This window comes from Artibeus jamaicensis, unplaced genomic scaffold (assembly GCF_021234435.1).
Source record: "Artibeus jamaicensis isolate MK-2021 breed Jamaican fruit bat unplaced genomic scaffold, CSHL_Jam_final contig_452, whole genome shotgun sequence".
Taxonomy (NCBI): domain Eukaryota; kingdom Metazoa; phylum Chordata; class Mammalia; order Chiroptera; family Phyllostomidae; genus Artibeus; species Artibeus jamaicensis.
The window spans coordinates 4,500,076-4,522,180 of NW_026521837.1; the positions used below are offsets into that span (position 1 = coordinate 4,500,076).

Genomic DNA, 22,105 nt, shown 5'->3' on the forward strand with positions numbered 1-22,105 from the left:
TGCCTACCACAGTATACCAAGTACAGGCTTTCTAGACTACAGGCTTATATAAAGGGAAACTGCATGTTTATATCTGTAATACATGGTGAATTTTATGGAGCGTATCTTTCTAAAACATAGGAACTATTAATTAAATCATTTGATAGTAAACTTATTTGCTCCTTCTAAACCTTTAAGTCAGTTTGTGTACATTTTTCCTTGAGTGCACTTCCTGACCGTATTTTTCTAATATGTTTCTAAAAATTAGATTTGGCATGAAGTTACTTTCATAGATATAGTTGAATGTTAATTAGTGGAGAAGGAAAGGGTTCAAACAAACTGAAAATTTTTGTGTGAAAATTAACATCTCTTTTAAGCATAGATCTAGCTGAAATTTTTTGCCTCAAAATCAGTAGAGCACCCTTTACCCTAGCTTAGAAATTACTTTCTTTTTCTTTCTACTTTTATCATTTCTGTGGTCACTAAAGATAGAGTAGTGGTAGTCACAATTACTTCTGCCTCTGTTCTTCTCCCAGCTCTCTCTCCACCATTATATATATCTGATGTCTTTAACATCCGCAGAGCAGCAATAATGGAGGGATGTGTATTGTAATTATGTGTATGTCAAGAACTATAAAGGGTCTTTGATTTTTACCTTACTTGCAAGCTAGTAAGTTAGCCAGTTATTGTTTCCTGCATGTCAGTAGAAGATATGAAACTCCTGGATCAGGAACAAAGTATTTATCACAAATGGTATTGCTCTCAGTTCTGTATGTCCTCAAAGTCCCATGGAAATGACATATGTGGGCCCAGTGGATTCCTGAACATGTAATGGATTGTATGACAGGAGAGGAATACTTTAAGAGAGGCTGGGAACCTGACTCTTGCAGGGGTGTACAACCCATATCCTTCAGGCCACATGAGGCCCAAGATGGCAATGAATGTGACCCAACACAAAATGGTAAATTTACTTAAAACCTTTTTTTTTGCTCATCAGTTTTTGTTAGTGTTTGTGTATTTAATGTGTGGCCCAAGACAATTCTTTTTCCAATGTGGCCCAGAGACACCAAAAGGTTGGGCACCCCTTTTAGCATCTTAGTATGGCATCCTGCTAGGAAGCATGCTTCTGGTTTGAGAAAAGAGGTTTTATCATCCCTCGAGCTTGCTCACTACAACCATAGCCTTGAGAATTGGCACAGATAATATGTGGTGATGGCCTTGCATTTCTGGGCTACCCAGGAAGAATATGCAGGGATGCTTAGGGCCCATGGCACGAACTGCCTCTCCCATCACTGTACATGTTAGGCAATGTCCCTTTTTCTCAAGTATTAGCAACAGTAAGATTGCTTGCTAGTCCTCTGTTTCCAAGGTGCTCTCTTTTTTACTGTTTTTCACATTGGGTGATACTATTCTTCTGATGATCCTTTGAATATATATTTGTGTGTATATATATGTATGTATACATATATAGGGAGACATATATAGATATATAGATAGAGGGAGAGTCTAGATTTTCACTTTAAATAACTTAAAAGTAAAACACACATCAAGAGCTTTAAGTTCATAAAACTTAGTGATCTGTGATTTCTAAGTTATCTTTGAACTATGACCTGAGTGACTGAGAAGCAAGTTACTAGGTCATGAATATTACCAGTATTTGAAATGAGAGGGAAAACAAAGTGGTATGTTAAACTGAAACCCAGAAAGAGACTATGTAAAGAAGTGATTCTTAATCTTTTTTGAATCAAGAATATCTCTTTTAAGAAAATACATAGATGAAGACTGATAAAAAATTTTGTCTGAAGCTTTAGGGTATGCCTTGAAACCCATCTAAAATAAAACTCCTGAGGCTAATTAACAAATAGTCCAAAGGGTATTAAAACAAACATCTTAACTAATTTGCAGTTGTCTTTCATTTTTTTACAACACAGAGATGGTCAGCCAGTCATCCCAAGTTCCAGGAAGTATGCTGTTTCAACCCCAAAATCAACCAGAGCCAATGGTAAGGATACATCCATTTTATAACACAACTGGTTTTGGAGTGGTAACTATATTTTTCCCAGATGCAGGTTTGGAAACTATCACTAAAAGTGTTTTTATTGTCTTTCCAAAGTGCTATGCAAGATCTCTATCTACCCCATAAGGTTATGATGAGGCATAAATGCAATAATATATGTGAAAGGTCACATTGATTGTCACATAAAAATTTAATCAGTTTCTTTTTTTTTTAAACTTTTTTATTGATTATGCCATTACATTTGCTCTATTCCCCCCCACCCTGCATACCCTTCCCCCATTATTTCCCCCTTTAGTTCATGAACACGTGTCTCAAATTCTTTAGATTCTGTATTTCCCCTACTATTCTTACCCTCCCCCCTATCTATTTTCTATCTACTGTCTATGCTACTTACTTTCTGTACCTTCTCCCCCCTTCTCCTCCTCACACTCCCCTGTTGCTAACCCTCCATGAGATCTTCATTTCTATGGTTCTGCTCCTGATCTGGCTGTTCTCTTAGTTTGCTTTTGTTTTAGGTGTGGTTGTTAATAACTGTGAGTTTGCTGTCCTTTCACTGTTCATCTTTTTTATCTTCTTTTTCTTAGCTAAGTCCCTTTAACATTTCATATAATAAGGGCTTGGTGATGATGAACTCATTTAATTTGGTCTTATCTGAGAAGCACTTTATCTGTCCTTCCATTCTAAATGAAAACTTTGCTGGGTAGAGCAGTCTTGGTTGTAGGTCTTTGGATTTCATGACTTGGAATACCTCTTTCCAGCCCCTTCTTGCCTGTAAGGTCTCTTTTGAGCAATCAGCTGACAGACTGATGGGAACTCCTTTGTAGATGACTGTCCCCTTAGCTCTTGCTGCTTCTAGGATTCTCTCCTTCATTTTAATCTTGGCTAATGTAATGATGATGTGCCTTGGTGTGTTCCTTCTTGGGTCCAACTTCTTTGGGACTCTCTGAGCTTCCTGGATTTCCTGGAAGTCTATTTCCTTTGCCAGATTGGGGAAATTCTCCTTTATTATTTGTTCAAATAAGTTTTCCACTGGTGGCTGTGCCTTTCCCCCTTCTGGTACCCCTATAATTCGGATGTTGGAACATTTAAAGATGTCCTGGAGGTTCCTAAGCTTCTCCTCATTTTTCTGAATTCTTATTTCTTCATTCTTTTCTGTTTGATCATTTTTTTCTTCCTTGTGGTCCACTCCCTTGATTTGAGTCCCAATTTCCTTTCCATTACTATTGGTTTCCTTTGTATTACCATTCATTTCAATTAGTTTAGCTTCCATATGTTTCTCTAATTTGTGACTAAAATCAACCAGTCCTGTAAGGATCCTGATAACCAGTGTTTTGAACTGTGCATCTGAAAGACTGGCTATTTCTTCATCGCTTAGATCTATCGGTTCTGGGGCTCTGAGTTGTCCTAGAGCCATTTTTGGTCTATTCGTGCTGTTAAGTAAGCGGAGCCAAGCCTTAGTTGTTTACCAGGACAGGGCGACCCAGGTCGCTGGTTTGTGACGCTGTGTGTGGGGGCGTGGTCAGAGAGGGAGCAATGGCGGTCCTCTCCGCTAGCCCAGCCCATCCAGTCACACCGCTCGCCCCTGGGCTTGTTTATCCGATCGGAATTGTGCGAGCCTGCTGCCCCGCGCAGGCTTCCCTTCTCACTGGTTTCTCCGCACGCAGATGCGCGACCCACCGACCGACCGAGACAGCCCGCCACGCCTCTTCCCTGTGCGCTCCCGTAGCTAGCTCACGTCAGCGCCTTCGGCTGCTTGCGCACCGCACCACCCGGCAATTTTTTCTTGCTAACCTGCTCCGCTGCTGGCTTCACTTCTCTTACCAGTTTAGCTGAGCATTTAGTTGTCTTTGGACTCCGTATTGTCGATTTTCCGTGTGGCTTGGTTGTGATTGTTGTTAAAAATAGTTGTTCTTAGATTTGGTTGTGCACAAAGGCAAGGTGGTTCCTCCACCTACGTCTCCATCTTTAATCAGTTTCTTAATTTATCATCTGTTGGGCACTGTTCGGGGCATTATGAATATGACAATGAGTAAACAAAGTATCTGTCTTACATTTTAGCATAATAATGTAGATTGTAGTATTAGTAGTTGTGGCATATAGTTGTATAGTAGTTGTTATTATCCTCCTTTTATAGAAGGGGAAACTGAGGCACAGAGATGTTCACAGAGTTAATAAATAATAGAGCCAAAATTCAAACCTAGGATATCTGACTTCATGCTCTCATTTACATCATCAGTCTCAGTAATTATAACTTTTTAAAAAGATCTTATTTTTAGAGAGAGGGGAAGGGAGGGAGAAACATTGATTGGTTGCCTCTCTCACGCCTCCAGCCAGGGACCTGGCCCGCAATCCAGGTGTGTGTCCTGACCAGAAATCTAACCAACTTCCTTGCCCTTTGCCAGATGATGCCCAACGCACTGAGCCACGCCGGTCAGGACAGTAACTGTAACTTCTAATGCGAGTGTTAATGTGATAAGAGTGTTAACCACAGGGAACAGTGGTTGAAATTAGTGTATTTGAAATGTAAATTTAGTACTTCAAACATAACTAAACTTTTAAGTTACCGAATGCAGCATCTAATTTCTTTATGAATTCTGAAAAATCATATAGTATTAATAATGACTCATAATGAGGGGAATGTAAAATGGTAGAAACCATTTTGACAGCTTCTTAAAATTTTAAACATATACCTACCATATGATCCAGCCATTTCACTCCTATTTGTTCACTCAAGAGAAAGGAAAGCATTTATCCCTACACAAAAACCTGTACAGGAATGTTTCTAGCAGCTTTCTTTGTAATAGCCAAAATTGGAAACCACTGAAATGTTGAATGAGTAAACCAACTGTAATATATCCAAACAACAGAATACTATTAAACAATAAAAATGAATGGTCTGTTTTATACACACAGCAACATAATTAAAATAAATTCAAATAAGTCTGCTGAGTGAAAGAACCCAAACAAAAAAGAATTCATACTGGGTTATTCTGTTTATTCAGAATTATAGAAAATGTAGCCATGGTGGGTGTAGCTCAGTGGATTGAGTGCTGGCCTGGGAACTAAAGAGTTGATGGCTAATTCAATTCCTAGTCAGGACACATGCCTGAGTTGTAGGCCAGGGCCTCAGTAGGAGGCACGTGAGAGGCAACCACACATTGATGTTTCTTTTGACCTCTTTCTCCTTCCTGTCTCCTCTCTCTAAAGATAAATAAGTAAAATGTAAGAAAGTGCAAATTAATCCGTAGTAACAGAAAGGAGATCCGTGCTTGCCTGGAGGAATGAGGGGGAGAGGGCAGTTCAGGGAACAGGAGGGAGCAATTACAAATAATAAACTTGTATTTTATGCTATTCTAATGTGATTATTTTGAACCAGTGGTTTATTGTTAATTTTTCATTTTTTCCCTAGAAATTTAATAATGGACTATATCTCCTGAAAGTAATAATAAAAGGCATTCTTGGGCTCTTTGTAGCATTATACACAAAATTATAGAAATTTATTCCTTACCTGTATTTCCTCTTTTCTTTTTTTAATATATTTTATGGATTATGCCATTACAGTTCTATTTCCCCCATTCATTCCCCTCCACCCTGCACACCCCTCCCCCACCATTTTCCCCCCTTTAGTTTATGTCCACATATCTCAAGTTCTTTAGATTCTATATTTCCCCTAATATTCTTGCCCTCCCCCCTATTTTCTACCTACCATCTATGCTACTTATTTTCTGTACCTTCTCCCCCCTTCTCCTTCTCCCACTCCCCTGTTGCTAACCCTCCATGTGATCTCCATTTCTATGGTTCTGCTCCTGATCTAGCTGTCCTCTTAGTTTGCTTTTGTTTTAGGTGTGGTTGTTAATAACTGTGAGTTTGCTGTCCTTTCACTGTTCATCTTTTTTATCTTCTTTTTCTTAGCTAAGTCCCTTTAACATTTCATATAATAAGGGCTTAGTGATGATGAACTCCTTGAATTTGATCTTGTCTGAAAAGCACTTTATCTGTCCTTCATTCTAAATGAAAGCTTTGCTGGATAGATCAATCTTGGATGTAGGTCTTTGCCTTTCATGACTTGGAATACATCTTTCCAGCCCCTTCTTGCCTGTCAGGTCTCTTTTGAGAAATCAGCTGACAGTCTGATGGGAACTCCTTTGTAGGTGACTGTCCCCTTATCTCTTGCTGCTTCTAGAATTCTCTCCATTTTAATCTTGGGTAATGTAATGATGATGTGCCTTGGTGCGCTCCTTCTTGGGTCCAAGTTCTTTGGGACTCTCTGAGCTTCCTGGATTTCCTTGAAGTCTATTTCCTTTGCCAGATTGGGGAAATTCTCCTTTATTATTTGTTCAAATAAGTTTTCCACTTGTGGCTATTCCTCTTCCCCTTCCGGTACCCCTATAATTCGGATGTTGGAGCATTTAAAGATGTCCTGGAGGTTCCGAAGCCTCTACTCATTTTTTTTGAATTCTTGTTTCTTAGTATTTTTCTGTTTGGTCATTTTTTTCTTCCTTCTGGTCCACTCCATTGATTTGAGTCCCAGTTTCCTTTCCATCACTATTGGTTTCCTGTGCATTTCCATTCACTTCAATTAGTTTAGCCTTCGTGTTTCCTCTAATTTGTGGCTAGAATCAACCAGTTCTCTGAGCATCCTGATCACCAGTGTTTTGAACTGTGCCTCTGATAGGTTGGCAATTTCTTGTTCTCTTAGATTTATCGGCTCTTGGGCTCTGAGTTGTTCTTGCGCCATGTTTTGATCTGTTCATGCCTGTTACATATGAGGAGCAGAGCCTTAGTTATTCACCAGGGCAGGGCCACCCAGGTCGCTGGTTTGTGACGCTGTACGTGGGGGCAGGGTCAGAGAGGGACAATGGCGGTTCTCTCTGCCCCTTCCCGCCGCTGGGGCCTGCGAGGTCCATCTCACCGCTAGCTCCTTCATCAGTTTATTTGCATGTGAATGTGTGACCGCGGTCAGCCCTCAGTGAGTCCACCACCTTGTGCCCTCAGTGGGTCTGCCTGCTTCTCCACACCTGGGATCCGCCCACAGCTGCCGGCGTGCCTGGGTTGCGTGCCCGGATCAGGTGGATCTTTCCTGCCTGACCCCCGCTCTGCTGCTGGCTCTGCCCCTCTTACCAGTTTGGCTGAAGGGTTCGTTGTTGTCAGACTTCTGTATAGTTCAATTTTCTGTGGTTTGGCTGTGTTTTTGTTGCTAAAACTTTGTTGTTTTTAAACTTGGTTGTGTGAGAAGGTACAGTGCTTCCACCTACGCCTCCATCTTGGCAGAAGTCTCCACTTTTCATTTTAACTTTTCCAAAATTGACCATATCTCTCAAAATCTCTTGAAAATATAATTTAATGAGTCAAATTATTTTTAATATAACTTTAATTGTAAGAGACACATAATCTTATTTTAATATATCCATTGAATTTTTGTACTGACAGCTAAGAGTTCAAATTAACATTTGGTTTAGACACATATTAAAAGTCCTATTCAGTTATGTCCAAAACTTATTTTACTGTGTTAAACTGATAGTCTAAAAGACTTGCTATCTTCTCTTAACTAGTCGTGAACCAGTTTATCGCCTGTGATGTGTCTCCCATTTGGTTGGAATAATTCACATTCCATACCTCACACTAGAACAATTCAGCCTGAACTGAGCTTTTATGAAAACTTTGTTCTTTTAAGAAACTGATGTTTTTCTTGGGAAAAATTCTTTTCTAATATCTGATTCCATCTAGTTGATTTGTGACATGACATCTTTTAATATGCTAATAAAAAAGCACGTACAGATGTGTGGGTTTTCTCTCATCATGTGATATTGCTACTGTGCTTCTGACTGGCTCATCCCTTTCTTTTTGTTGTCCCTTTGAGGTCATCAAACTTCGGAGCCTTGTGGCAGATCCACCCTCACTCCTAATAATTCCTTCTCCAAGGTAAGTAAAGGCCGCCTTCTTCATGTCCTCCTTCCTTATCCAAATAACCAGTTTATTTGTGTCTGAACCAAACTGATTTTACATTTAAATATTTGCCTTCTCTAGAAAAATATATTGATAATGGGAATATATTTCAGTGAACTAATTGGCCTTTTTCAGTACAGGTCACATCATCAAGGCCCACTCAGGTAACCCTACTTCATTTGTACATACTTGACTTCTAAATAAGCTAATTACTTAAGTTGATAGTTTTAGTGCTGGGATTTTTTTCATTCACATGCACACTTCTTTTGGTTATTTTAGATACCTGGAAGAGAAGAATGTAATTAAGAGTGAAATTGGTCCTTTGGGTTAGTTAATGCTGACCAGCAGTGACTATTGAATGACAAATCTCTGGGGCAAGTGAAGAAAAACAGTAATGGCAAAAGAAATAGGCTTACTTGCTTCTTGAAAGACATAGAAATACTTTACCAATAATAAAATGAAAGGCCCTAAATCATTTAAGATCAGCACAGAGAAACTTGGTGGTGCTTAAACAGAACTATTTTTTTCCATCGCCATTTATGCCCCATCCCCTCTTCACCTCCACCCACACCCCTTCCCTCTGCAATTAATAAAACTATTTTATCACAAACCTAAATTCCACTTCAGGCTCTCTCTTTAAAGCTACATGTATGCCTATTTGTTTGGCTAATATTTTGTTGAATAATTTTCTTTTGGCATGTAATGTACATTCTAAAATAATCATGGCTGGGTCTTCATTTTTTTTTTTGAGATTGTTTAATCCCACACACATGCCATACAGTGTTTTCTGAACCACATTATTTCAATGTCTTCCCATGTAAAATCCACAGCTGAGGCGTTACTTAGTAATCTGAAAATCATATCATTCCAACAAAATTTCTGGATATGAACTGAAATGAGTGGAGGAGGAGAAAATGAATTTAGTTTAGTGGCCAGAAGCCCAAACTTTTATGCCTTTCATCTCACTATGTTACCTCAAGTTTGTGACATGGTTTAGCAATGCCTGAGAAGGTAGCACAGCATAAGAGTTGTTAGGCAGAAATGATTGGAACACATCAATAAAATTTCTTGGTATTTGTGTGTTTGTGCATTGAAATACAGAAATACTGTCTGTTCTCTGTTCATCCACAAGGCCTTCATGTCATATAGCTGAAGCAACTGGATTTTTATGTATTTTGAGTGTTAGTTATGCTGTACAGTGCTTATTTTCTTTTTAAATATCAGCATGTTGTTTAAAGGGAGAAAGGTAATTTCTACTGAAATTAACATAAAATCCTAGAAACGATGACTTTTGTTATTCAGAGCTCTACAAACACTTTTGGTTGGAGTTAAAATCTTCCAGAAAGTTGCTCAAACAATATTCTGCCCTTGAATACTAATAAATTTCATAGTACAGACATACTATGAATTTCTCATAAAGATTGGGGTTTCACAATCCAGTGAAACTTTGACATCACGTAACCACTATTTATGGAGAAGCAATTCAGTTGCATCAATCATCTCTACTTTTTATGTTAATAAAAAGTAAAGTCTTCAGAACACTTTTACTTGCATAAAATTATTGTAATTCTAATTATTTAACTTTGCATTTTTGCTGAGTCATTCTTTTTCAGTAGGCTATTCACCATGAAGTGCTTCATAATTTATCCTTTACTTAGAAAGTTGTATTTTATTATTTTCTATTTTAAATAATTATTGTACTTTATAGTTATGAATCCATTATTATTTTTCTTAAATTGAGATAAGATTTAGACTTGAAAATCTTTATACCTACTAGTTGATTAGATCTCTAAACTGAAATTTATGACCATGTAATAGCATCACAAGTACTGAAAAGACTGAGTTTTTCTCCCTTTCCTTCAACTTCAAACTTTTCTTAAAAGTTCTATGAAAGACAAATCCCATAAAATAGTACTCAGAAAAGAGCTTTCTGCAGTCAAATAAGTTTAGGAAATACTGTATAATAGATTTCTCTTTTGGAAACTCAGAATTTATATTAGTAAGCATTGTAAGAATTCTTAGAACAAAAAAATACTGGTGTAGTGTTAAATCTAGGGTGTTTAGACATACTTGATGATAGAAAGTTCTGTCCCCTTTGCACATTTTATTGCACTGGGATTTTCTAAAAACACTTCTAAGGTTGGGAGATAAAAAATGGGTTTTGTACTAAGAAAGGGGGGGAGAAGGACATTGAGAGGCAATGTACTGTCCCTCCCTAACGTTGGAAGTTAATAAAATAGGAAACTAATGATTTGCTTTGGTTTTATACTTTAGGTTAATGGGGAAGAAATAATTGAAGTCTTGTACCCTGAAGAAAAACACTCTACTTATCAGATGAAGGCATCAACAAATCTCATTCTGTCCAAAGGTAGTTTTCCAAATCAGTCATCCAATTTCTCTACATGCCCTAATTATTCAGGTAATAAAGAAATATTAGGTATCTCTTTTATTTGCCTTACATATTCCTATAGTTGATTTTTTTTTAGATTTTATTTATTTATTTTTAGATTGATAGGAAGGGAGGGAGAGAGGGAGAGAAACATCACTGCTTTTTTCAAGCCTCCAATCAGGGACTCAGCCTGCAACCCAGGCACATGGCCTCACCTGGAATCGAACCAGTGACCTTTTGGTTTTCAGGCCAGTACTCAATCCACTGAGCCATAACAGCCAGGACCCCATAGTTGGTTTCAAAAGGGAAGATTGTTGTTCAAAGAAACAAAAGAACAGTGAAAAATTAATTATTGTTAGCCGCATCACTGTACAAATGTGCAGGATTCATTCTCATCTCTTAAAATTAAAACTATTTTAAATGTTTGCAAAGATAGCTGTTTTGTTTAATAGCGTTTCTTATATATTTTAAAGGAGCAATTTATAGGCTACCCAATATTTAGACATATTTTTCTTAGGACATTTGGGCTGCTTATCATTTTCTTAATCTTTGCAACATAATTTCCCTTTCTTTCATGAATTAATAATTTGGGATTAATTTAGGAATATAAGCATCAAATTACTAGCGTCTCACAAAAAGATGTATCACAGACACTGATTTTGGTTTATTCTTCGTAAGTTGCTGTGAGTGGTCTTTTGTCAGAGAAACCAGAGTAGTTCTGGAACTGAAAATGACTAGGCCCCATTAGTGTGAACTACTTGTCAAGTTAAGGCTACTTTTCAAAGTGGATGCTTAAAATATTAAAGACCTGGTATATTCTATTCGAAACATTGTCTTTTTCTTATACCAATATTTTTAAAGTAAAACCCCATGTAAATTACTGTTTTTCAAGAATCTGATGTACAAGAAGATGATATTTATGATGACTCTCAAGAAGCTGAAGTTATCCAGTCTCTGCTGGATGTTGTGGATGAGGAAGCCCAGAATCTTTTAAACCAAAATAATGCAGCAGGAGGTGCCTGTGTTCCAGGTAGATGAGCCAGAAGGAATAAGTTGGTACACTAAGGAGCACAAGAAGCCCTCTAGGGAACATTTTAACTCCTCTTAACTTCTTATTTCTCTCCCAGGTGCACTAAAAACCATTGGAACATTTCCTGAAGAAAAAGCAGAAGATACAGATTGTGGTGGGTCACCTTTACCTGAAGATTTTACAGAGGTAAGGATAATGCCTCGATAAATAAATACTGTAAGACCCTATATCTTGATAGAATTATCTTCTTACTTTAAAACTTGCTTTCTCTGCTGACGCCTTGCCTCTCCCTATCTCCTGATTTCCCTTTTCAACATGAAATAAAGATAATAACTGATGGTTGCTTGGTAACTTCAGTAAGAATTAGAAATTATGTCATTTACTTATTTTGGAGGGAAAACTTGCCCTTATTAAATCTTTTAACTATTTTTTTTTTTGGTGAAATTTTCCATTCAAGAAAAAAGGTATTAAAAAAACCATATATTTTGGGTATGTCATTATTTTTACATCAAATAAAAGTTGAGAATTCCAGGATCCCATTACAGTTAATATTAATATAGGCACCTAGGTAGAAAACTTGTTTTTGATCTTCGAATGTTGCCTCTTTGCCCCTCATGGATCCTTGGTCTTAATTACCATGGGAACATCTAATTCTTCCAATTACACCATGGCTTTTGTTATGATTACTTTGAGGTTTCAGTTGAGACTTGTTTAGAAAAGTTGGACAGATGACTTGTTCATACATTGGAATAGTTGGGTCCAAACTTGTAAGAATAAACTGTATAAGAATCGGTGCTCAATATATATTATTAAAAATTTGTTGGAATTAAAAAAAATGAATTGATGTCATCTGAGATTATTGCCTGTTTTGCTGAAACATTATATTAAGGGTAAAAATGAAGGTTAATTGCATTTGTTACATTTAAGAATTGTCCTATCCCAGTGAAATAATCATTACTTTAAGTTTCCTCAGATCAGAGAAAAAGAGAAAGAAGAGTTTTCAAAAACAAATGATAGACTTTTCAACTTCTCACATAGACTTTAAGATCAGATTTTCAGGGACATTGAGCTGAGGAAAAGTGTGGTATATTAGGTAAATTTTATGTAGAGCTGCTCAAACTGGGCATCATTCTATTTATATGACTCTGATCTTGTTCAATATTCTAGGATAATTTCCCTTCTTACTCTTCTTACTCTTCCTACCAAACATCTTTGGAATTGTCAAAAGTAAGTCAGTTTGGATTCTTACAATAGTTACCATACAGGTACCATATACAATCTCATACACACATGATTAAGTTCATTAAACACTTATAAATAATTAATGTGTATAAGTACATGGAAGCTTGTACCTGTTGAGTGTGTATTTCTTTTTTTTTATATATATTTTATTGATTATGCCATTACAGTTGTTCTGTTCCCCCCTTCATTCCCCTCCACCCTGCACACCATTCCCCCACCATCCCCCCTTGAGTGTATGTCCACGTATCTCAAGTTCTTTAGATTCTATATTTCCCCTACTATTCTTGCCCTCCCCCCTATCTATTTTCTGCCTACTGTCTATGCTACTTATTTTCTGTACCTTCTCCCCCCTTCTCTTTCCACTCCCCTGATGCTAACCCTCCATGTGATCTTCATTTCTATGGTTCTGCTCCTGATCTAGCTATCCTCTTAGTTTGCTTTTGTTTTAGGTGTGGTTCTGACTAACTGTGAGTTTGCCGTCCTTTCACTGTTCATCTTTTTTATCTTCTTTTTCTTAGGTAAGTCCCTTTAACATTTCATATAATAAGGGCTTGGTGATGATGAATTCCTTGAATTTGATCTTGTCTGAAAAGCACTTTATCTGTCCTTCATTCTAAATGAAAGCTTTGCTGGATAGATCAATCTTGGATGTAGGTCTTTGCCTTTCATGACTTGGAATATTTCTTTCCAGCCCCTTCTTGCCTGTCAGGTCTCTTTTGAGAAATCCATTGACAGTCTGATGGGGACTCCTTTGTAGGTGACTGTCCCCTTATCTCTTGCTGCTTCTAGAATTCTCTCCTTCATTTTAATCTTGGCTAATGTAATTATGATGTGCCTTGGTGTGTTCCTTCTTGGGTCCAAGTTCTTTGGGACTCTCTGAGCTTCCTGGATTTCCTGGAAGTCTATTTCCTTTGTCAGAATGGGGAAGTTCTCCTTTATTATTTGTTCAAATAAGGTATCCACTCATGGCTATTCCTCTTCCCCTTCTGGTACCCCTATAATTCGGATGTTGGAGCATTTAAAGATGTCCTGGAGGTTCCTAAGCCTCTACTCATTTTTTTTGAATTCTTGTTTCTTGGTATTTTTTTGTTTGGTCATTTTTTTCTTCCTTGTCCACTCCCTTGATTTGAGTCCCAGTTTCCTTTTCATCACTATTGATTTCCTGTGCATTTCCATTCAGTTCAATTAGTTTAGCCTTCATATGTTTCTCTAATTTGTGGCTAGAATCAACCAGTTCTCTGAGCATCCTGATCACCAGTGTTTTGAACTATGCCTCTGATAGGTTGGCAATTTCTTGTTCTCTTAGATATATTGGCTGTGGGGCTCTGAGTTGTTCTTGAGCCATGTTTTGATCTGTTCATGCCTGTTACATAGGAGGAGCAGAGCTTCAGTTGTTCACCAGGGCAGGGCCACCCAGGTTGCTGGTTTGTGAGACTGTATGTGGGGGCGGGTCAGAGAGAGAGGCCACCCAGGTCGCTGGTTTGTGACGCTGTGTGTGGGGGCGGGTCAGAGAGAGGCCACCCAGGTCTCTGGTTTGTGATGCTGTATGTGGGGGTGGGTCAGAGAGAGGCCACCCAGGTTGCTGGTTTGTGACGCTGTATGTGGGGGCGGGTCAGAGAGAGTCCACCCAGGTCTCTGGTTTGTGACGCTGTATGTGGGGGCGGGTCAGAGAGAGGCCACCCAGGTAGCTGGTTTGTGACGCTGTATGTGGGGGCGGGTCAGAGGGAGTCCACCCAGGTCTCTGGTTTGTGACGCTGTATGTGGGGGCGGGTCAGAGAGAGGCCACCCAGGTCGCTGGTTTGTGACGCTGTATGTGGGGGCGGGTCAGAGAGAGGCCACCCAGGTCTCTGGTTTGTGACGCTGTATGTGGGGGCGGGTCAGAGAGAGGCCACCCAGGTCGCTGGTTTGTGACGCTGTAGGTGGGGGTGGTGTCAGAGAGAAACAATGGCGGTCTCCTCTGCCGCATCTCGCTGCTGGGGCCTGCGCAATCTGTCTCACTGCTAGCTCCTTCGCCTGGTTTATCTTAGCGTGAATGTGTGACCGTGATCAGCCTACCACCTTGTGCCCTCAGCGGGTCCACCCATTGCTACTCCACACCTGGGATTCGTCCTTGGCTGCCAGCATGCCTGGGGAGGTAGGTGATTCTTTCTTTCCAGACCCCACTTTGCTGCTGGCTCTGCCTCTCTTACCAGTCTGGCTCAGTGGTTCGTTGTTGTCAGACTTTAGGATAGTTTAATTTTCTGTGGTTTCTCTGCGTTTTTGTTGCTAAAACTTTGTTGTTTTTAAACTTGGTTATGCGAGAAGGCGAAGTGCTTCCATCTATGCCTCCATGTTGGTGGAAGTCCTGCTTTTTGTTCTGGTTGAATGTTTATCTCTTCCTTATGTTCCTTATGTTTAAATCTGGCTTTCTTCCCTTCTCCATTGATTTCTTGTGAATTATTCTTTATTTCACTTAGTGTGACCATCATTTCTTCCTTTTTTTTTTTTTTTTGCCATACTCAAGGATTTTCCTGAGCATCCTGATAACCAATGTTTTGACCTCTCTATTTGATTGGTTGACTGTCTTCATTTTGCTTAGTTTTTTTTCTGGGATTTTGTTCTTTCGTTTGGGCCAAATTTCTTTGTTTCCTCAATTTAGCAGCTTCCCTGTGTTTGTTTCTGTGTATTAGCTAGAACTGCTTTTACATAGGTCTTAGTAGCACAACTATCTAGAAAAGGTACCTGTAAACTGTGTGGGGTAGAGCCTTCAGTAATTTCCAGGGTGGGGCAACCCACTTCACCACTTTGTGGCTGTGTGGGGAGGGTTTGGAGAGGGGACAGTGTTACCTCCTGGCTTCTGGCTGTTCTCCCAGGGCTTGTCCAACTTCCAGTCATTTCATCCTCTTCCTATATGCTACTGGTACCCTTCCAGTTGCTGTCACAATGGTGAATCCCAGAGTAGATGGGTTTACATATGTTCTAAGACCGTGCTTACCCTTTAAGCAGTGAAAATCTGGTAGTATCTTTCTCCATCCCAATCCCCACTGGTTTTTACAGGCAAAGGTAACAGGTATCTACCTTCCCAGTGCTAGAACCTGGGCATATGGTCTGGCCTGGGCCTGGGATCACTTGCTCCCAAGGTGTCCCTCCCGTCAATTTAACTACCGCCTATCCGCACCACACTGCCTCTCTGCCCCTCTCCACAACTCCACCTCTCTTATCCTTCTGGGTGAATGTGTCTTCTTTAAATCCATGATTGTGTGACTTCCATTAAGCTCAATTTTCTGACAGTCCTGGATGTTACTAGTTCGAGATCTGGTTGTAATTCTTTCTATGGTTGCATGAGGAGGTGAAGTGTGTTTACCTATACCTTCATCTTGACCAGAAGTCTAAAAATTTAAAATCTTTTCCTTGGGGCAACACTATAGCTGCCTCCTCTTCCAAGAGCTGGTAATCCATAATGAGAAGAGAAACTGAAGGTCAGTCTCCCCAACCCAACCCTACCATCAGCATATGCAGACGAACTTTGCAAAAATAGTGGTAAATTACTTCATACAAGTATCACTGTATTTAATTGGTCTTTATCTCACCACCTTAATGTTAATAATAGCACTTGACTCTTATAAAAGGCTTATACTTTTCAAAATCATTGCACACATAGTTGATTCTTAGACCAGGATTACAATGGAGAATGAGAAATTCAAATGACTTTACTTGGGAAAAAATTTGAACCCATACAAAAATGGTCAACTTTTACAAAACAGGTAAGGTCTAAGAAGCTTCCTTTTAGTTGTCAGTGGATAAAAACAAACTTTGTTTTTCTTAGAAGTTCTGCAATTTTACTCAAATGAATTGAAATTTGTATCAGTAAATTATAGGTACTTTTAACTCTACAAAGTCTATAACTAAAGGGTCTTATTAAAGGTTTTTAATGCTTTTATTAACTCAGACAACTTCCTGTGTCTCAGGCATAAGTATGTTTGGGCATACAGCGGTAAACAGACATGATTCCTGCCCTCTTGGAGTTTACAGTCTAATGGAGAAGGAGAGAGAATGAGCAAAGAAACACAAACACACATAGAATTACAAGTTGTGATAAGGTCTATGAAGTTGGGGGTTTTTTTAAGTGCAAAAGAGAGCAAGAAGACCTACCTTAGATGGGGTGCTTAGGGAACAGTCTCAGAAGGCAAAGACACTTATACTGAATAAAGAAAGAGTACTTTCCATAGGAAGAACTTTGTGGTGAAAGGAGATGAGTGACTTTGAAGAATTAAAAGAAAGACCTGTGGGTTTGAAGCCTAATAAGAGAAAGAGGGAAAAGTACAACCAGATTAAATGGCAGAGGTAGACAGAGTCCAGATAGCTCAGGGTCTTGAAATAAATTTTTTCTTCGTTATGATAATTTGTCCTGATAAAGGTCGAAATGTAAGATGTCTTACCCATTTAAGAGTGCAACATCTTCCACTTGAATCAAACTGCTCCTTTAGTATTGGGGTCTCAGAGACACCATACTCACTTATAGTACAAACTGACTGACCAGCGCCCCCTATGGAGAGGCCCTGCACTTTACTAACCAAAGAGCAGGACAATTTAACACTTTGGAAGTTACCAGGATATTTCTGGAGAACCCATTTTTCAGATTTTAAAATTGAAGTAGTATAAAAACATACACCAGATGTGCATGTCTTAATAATCATTAGATTTTCATCTTGCTTTCTCTTTACTGCTATACCATTAATATCCCTTATATAAGAATGAAAGGCCAAAATGAGTCTGAAGGTGAATAAGCGGAACTTCCAGCAAAATCTCTTGGGCCACTGGGAATGCCTCAGCAGTTTGGCATGTATTAATTGAATGTCACCTGTGACTTTGTAATATGAAGATGAACAATAACAGTACATAAAGGAAATAACACTAAAAAAATTGAACATAATGAGATTATTTTAATTTTTAAAATATTTTTACAATGGACTAATTTCTTTCTCTTTAATATAGTCTACCAAAATGAATGGCTGTGAAGAATATTGTGAAGAAAAAGTAAAAACTGAAAGGTAAGAAAAATAATTGTTTAAGTATTTATAATAATTTCATTCTTTTTTTAGAAGTGCTCTGAAGATTTTCTTTTAGATATTGATTTTAAAAATAATTTGTTCTTTTCCAACAAAATGAGAATTGTTGCATAAATTATGGAACTATGGCTGAATGTGAAGAATATTTTGAAAATATTGTTACCAGGAGATTCTAGTGACATGTGACAATATAACATTGCTTCCAAAAAGCCTTCTTCTCTTGAGCATGTGAAAAAATGAAAAAAAGGTCTAAGAGGAAATGTACCAACAATGATGATGTTGATCATCTTTTCTGGTGGGATTATATATAACTTGTTTTTCTGTTTCTACATTTCTCTACACTTTATAAATTTGTTCCTTTATTAAGAAAATGAAACCAAAGAAGGAACATTTAAAAACTTAACTAATTTTTTTTCTTTTTGAAAACAATTTCTAATATAAAATAACACTTTTTTATTAATTAATTTTATTTAGTTATTTTTCAAGTACAGTTTTTTTTAAATAACACTTTTTATAATACTAAATGGTGGGTCAAAGAAAGTTGTATGAGGGGTAACCCCAAAAAAAACAATTTATTTATAAAAATTGTGCATTTATTCTTACATGTTTAAACTTCAGTCACCTTCAAAAGTACTCTCCATTTGGTGTAATATATCTATCGAGATTTTTTTCCACTGCTCAAAACAGTTTTTGACCTCATCAATTTTGATGCCTTTTAGTACTTCTGCCATGTTTTGTTTCACCTCTGTCTCATCAGCAAAATGTTTCTCTTTGAGGACCTTTTTTATCCAGTCGCTTAGGGCAGGATCCAGGTGCATAGGGAGGGTGGGGCACAGAACATGCCTATTTTTGGTGAAAATTTATTGAACACTCAGCGCAGTGTGGGCAGGTGTACTCGTAAGTCCCCCATCATGACATGGGCAAAGGCATTGAAAGAGTCTTCAAAAAAAATTCACTGAAGTTCTCTGAATTCATGGAAATTCACTGAAAAAATTCAGTGCAGCCTCTCACAACACCGGCAGCTGGTACACTGACACAGATGGGTTTCTAGAACACTGGCCTGTTGGGGGAAGCCTGTGCTACAAGGGGCTCCCCTCCAGAACATAATTCCAGTTTTTAGGCGGGGTTTCCCCATCCTTTTTAGTTTTACAGGAGGCAACAGTCAGAGAACCACATTGAGCATGTTTTGCAACCAGTATGACAATGATGTCACCATTTGAAGCCTTCAGGGCAGGATTCATCAATAAACTGAATATGCAATGGAAGCTATTGTACAAGGTTCATCCACAGTTTGTCTGAAATCAAAAACCCATGTATAGTCAGAAGAGAGTATAGTCAGAGTTTGCAGCTCATCAGTAAAAAATTCTCCATGTTGACAACCTTATTGATACCTCAACTGTGGGACTTACTGCCGATGCTAGACTGTTACATAATTTTATGCTCCAGGAGCGTTTGGACTCCACATTTGTATTTGACAGACCTCTTCCTGTGTCTCAACTTGTACGTCTAATTGGAAGCAAGACCCAGATACCAACATAAACAAATGGCCAAAGACCATGTGGTGTTCAGCTGCTTATTTTTGGTTATGATGATATGGGTCCTCGTATTCCCCAAACCTGTCCATCTGTTAACTATTTCGACTGCACAGAAATATGCATTGGAGCCCTACTTGGAGACATATGTTTGAGTTTATGGAGTGCAGTTTTCTTTAAGAGAGACACTTCCTGCAGAACAGAACTTAACTATAAAGAATGTTTCCATTGGAATTGAGTATAAAATTGATGATGATGATGATGATGATGATGATGATGTGTCTCCATTCCTGGAAGGTCTTGAAGAAAGGCCACAGAAAAAGGCACAGCCTGCTCAATCTGCTGATGAACCTGCACAAGAGGCTGGTGAATCAATGGAGCACTAAGTGATAATCCCCTGTCTCTACATGTATTATCAAAATATGTGAGGATGCAGGAACATGTACTGATGACAATAATCTCTACTGTGAACCAAAAAATGCAGTAGTGGGATAGTACGTTTTAGGAATCAGTCCATATATGAGTTTGTGACTTTTTTCCAAGCAACTTGACTGAAACCATATAATGGGATGCATTTTCCCTTGAGAGGGTCTATATAATCATTTTCTAGAAAGTATAGTTATCTGTACTAATGTTTTTATATGAAGAACATAGTGTCTTTGTGGTTTTAAAGACAACTGCGAAATAAAATTGTTTCTTCCACTAAAAAAAAGGAAAACTGAATAGATTTTTGGCCCACAGAGTGGTTATGCACAAACTTGGCTTCACATTGGGTGCCACCCAAACAGCCAAAGGGAGCTAATTTGCATTTTCCTAGAAAAGCACATTAACAATGAATTTGTCACTATGTGAAGGTAGACAAGGTAGTGCATGTTAGTGTAGAAATGCATACAGTTTTATACTTAAAACAATGGCAGATGTCTGAGGCAGCCACCAATAATTATAAAGATGCCAGCTGTACCTGTTGGCAAAAGAAGGGGAGGAAGGAGTAAAGGTAAATTAATGTACTTTAGATAACAATTAGAAACACTATTAACATAAATTTTAATTGCATGTTACTAATTCTTGGCTATACTTTTCAACATATCTGAAATCATGAAGGGTCCCACTGTTATAATCAATATTATTTCTTAATGCATACTGTAAAATAATAGTGTATCTTACAGTGATGGGTGTCATAAATTCAAAGAACTGTGGTACATACTGTTAAATCTAGCAATTTTTTCCTAAGAATTGGTCCCACTACCATATGTGTGCAAAGACATTTCTATAAGACTGTTTTTTGCAACATTGTTTATAGTAGCGAAAAACTATAATAGATGCAAAATAAATTAGGGTATACTTCACAGCGAAATACTAAGGAGTTGTTCAAAAGGATGAGAAAGAAGAGAATGCCTGGTGGAAAGATCTCCAAAATATATCCTTGAAGACAAGATATACTTAGTGGAAGGCAAAACAACCTCATGAATGCAGAACTTGCGAATTAAATGTTTGCAATAAATGTTCATTGTGACCCACAGTTAGCAGAAGCAGAGGAAAACACCCACCCTAAAAACAGCATAATTGCTCTGTTTTGACATTTTGGGAACATTGAACAAATGTACTCTGCTTCGTTCCCCTGAGTATCAAAGAAATTTTTAAAAAGTGCATTGAGAGGACTTCCGCCAAGATGGAGGCATAGGTGGATGTGCCGTGCCTTCTCACACAACCAAGTTTAGAGACAACTAAATATTAGCAATAGAAAACACAGCCAGAACACGGAAAATTGAACTTTTCAGAAGTCCGTTAACAACAAATTCTTCAGCCTGACTGGTACGGGGCGAAACCAGCGGCTGTTGAAGCGGGGTTGCACAGGAGGACTGGGTCAGACGGACTCAGGTGCGGAATCCAGGCGCAGGGTTGGACCTAGTGAGCGACCGAGCAAGGAACCAGGCGAGCGACCTCGGGGGAGACAGCGGGAGAGCGGTGCTGCGTGTGGACTGTGGTCGCGCATTTGTGCGCAGATAGACAAGCGAGGGAGTGGGCGGTTGGACCAGAACCCAGCGGGTCCCCGCGGCAAGCGGCAGTGGAGGGCGCCACCATTTCCCCGCTCTGACCCCACCTCCACATACAGCGTCATAACCCAGCGACACTGAGTGCCCTGGACCTGATGAACCACCTAAGACGCTAATCCTCACCCAGCTGTGAGAAACAGCAGAGGGGGTCGCCATTTCCCCACTCTGGCCACGCCCCCACATACAGCGTCACAACCCAGCAACCTGGGAGTCCAAGGCACCGCTTCTCACACTTAAAGGGCCAGAACAGACCAAAAATGTCGCAAGATCTCAAAGCCCCAGAGCCCATAGATCTAAGCGATGAAGAAATAGCAAAACTCTCAGACACACAGTTTAAAACACTGGTGATCAGGATCCTCACAGAACTGGTTGATTATACCGACAAATTAGACAAATATATGAAGGCGAAACTAATTGAAATGAATGGAATTGCACAGGACACCAATAGCAATGAAAAGGAAACTGGGACTCAAATCAATGGAGTGGACCAGAAGAAAGCAAATAATGGCCAAACAGAAAAGAGTCAAGAAGCAAGAATTCAAAGAAATGAGGAGAGTCTTAGGAACCTCCAGGACATCTTTAAACGCTCCAACATCCAAATTATAGGGGTACCAGAAGGGGGAAAGGCACAGCCACCAGTGGAAAACTTATTTGAACAAATAATAAAGGAGAATTTCCCCAATCTGGCAAAGGAAATAGACTTCCAGGAAATCCAGGAAGCTCAGAGAGTCCCAAAGAACTTGGACCCAAGAAGGAACACACCAAGGCACATCATAATTACATTAGCCAAAATTAAAATGAAGGAGAGAATCCTAGAAGCAGCAAGAGCTAAGGGGACAGTCACCTACAAAGGAGTCCCCATCAGACT

General features: G+C 38.9%; 1 protein-coding gene and 1 pseudogene across 17 annotated transcripts in view; both read left to right on the plus strand.

Moving 5' to 3' along the window:
* Positions 1–22,105, plus strand: part of PTPN13 (protein tyrosine phosphatase non-receptor type 13) — a 218,290-nt gene that overhangs the window by 181,155 nt on the left and 15,030 nt on the right. For 9 of the 17 annotated variants that reach the window (XM_053666414.1, XM_053666415.1, XM_037132387.2 and 6 more), the window contains 7 exons: positions 1,911–1,981; positions 7,857–7,918; positions 10,217–10,361; positions 11,224–11,361; positions 11,459–11,547; positions 12,529–12,588; positions 17,578–17,633. In XM_053666414.1, coding sequence (XP_053522389.1) covers positions 1,911–1,981; positions 7,857–7,918; positions 10,217–10,361; positions 11,224–11,361; positions 11,459–11,547; positions 12,529–12,588; positions 17,578–17,633 — 621 coding nt within the window. The remainder of the gene's footprint in view (positions 1–1,910; positions 1,982–7,856; positions 7,919–10,216; positions 10,362–11,223; positions 11,362–11,458; positions 11,548–12,528; positions 12,589–17,577; positions 17,634–22,105) is intronic. The other 8 variants (XM_037132394.2, XM_053666420.1, XM_037132395.2 and 5 more) reach the window with 4 other exon arrangements.
* Positions 18,747–19,569, plus strand: LOC119039595 (proteasome subunit alpha type-1-like; annotated as a pseudogene).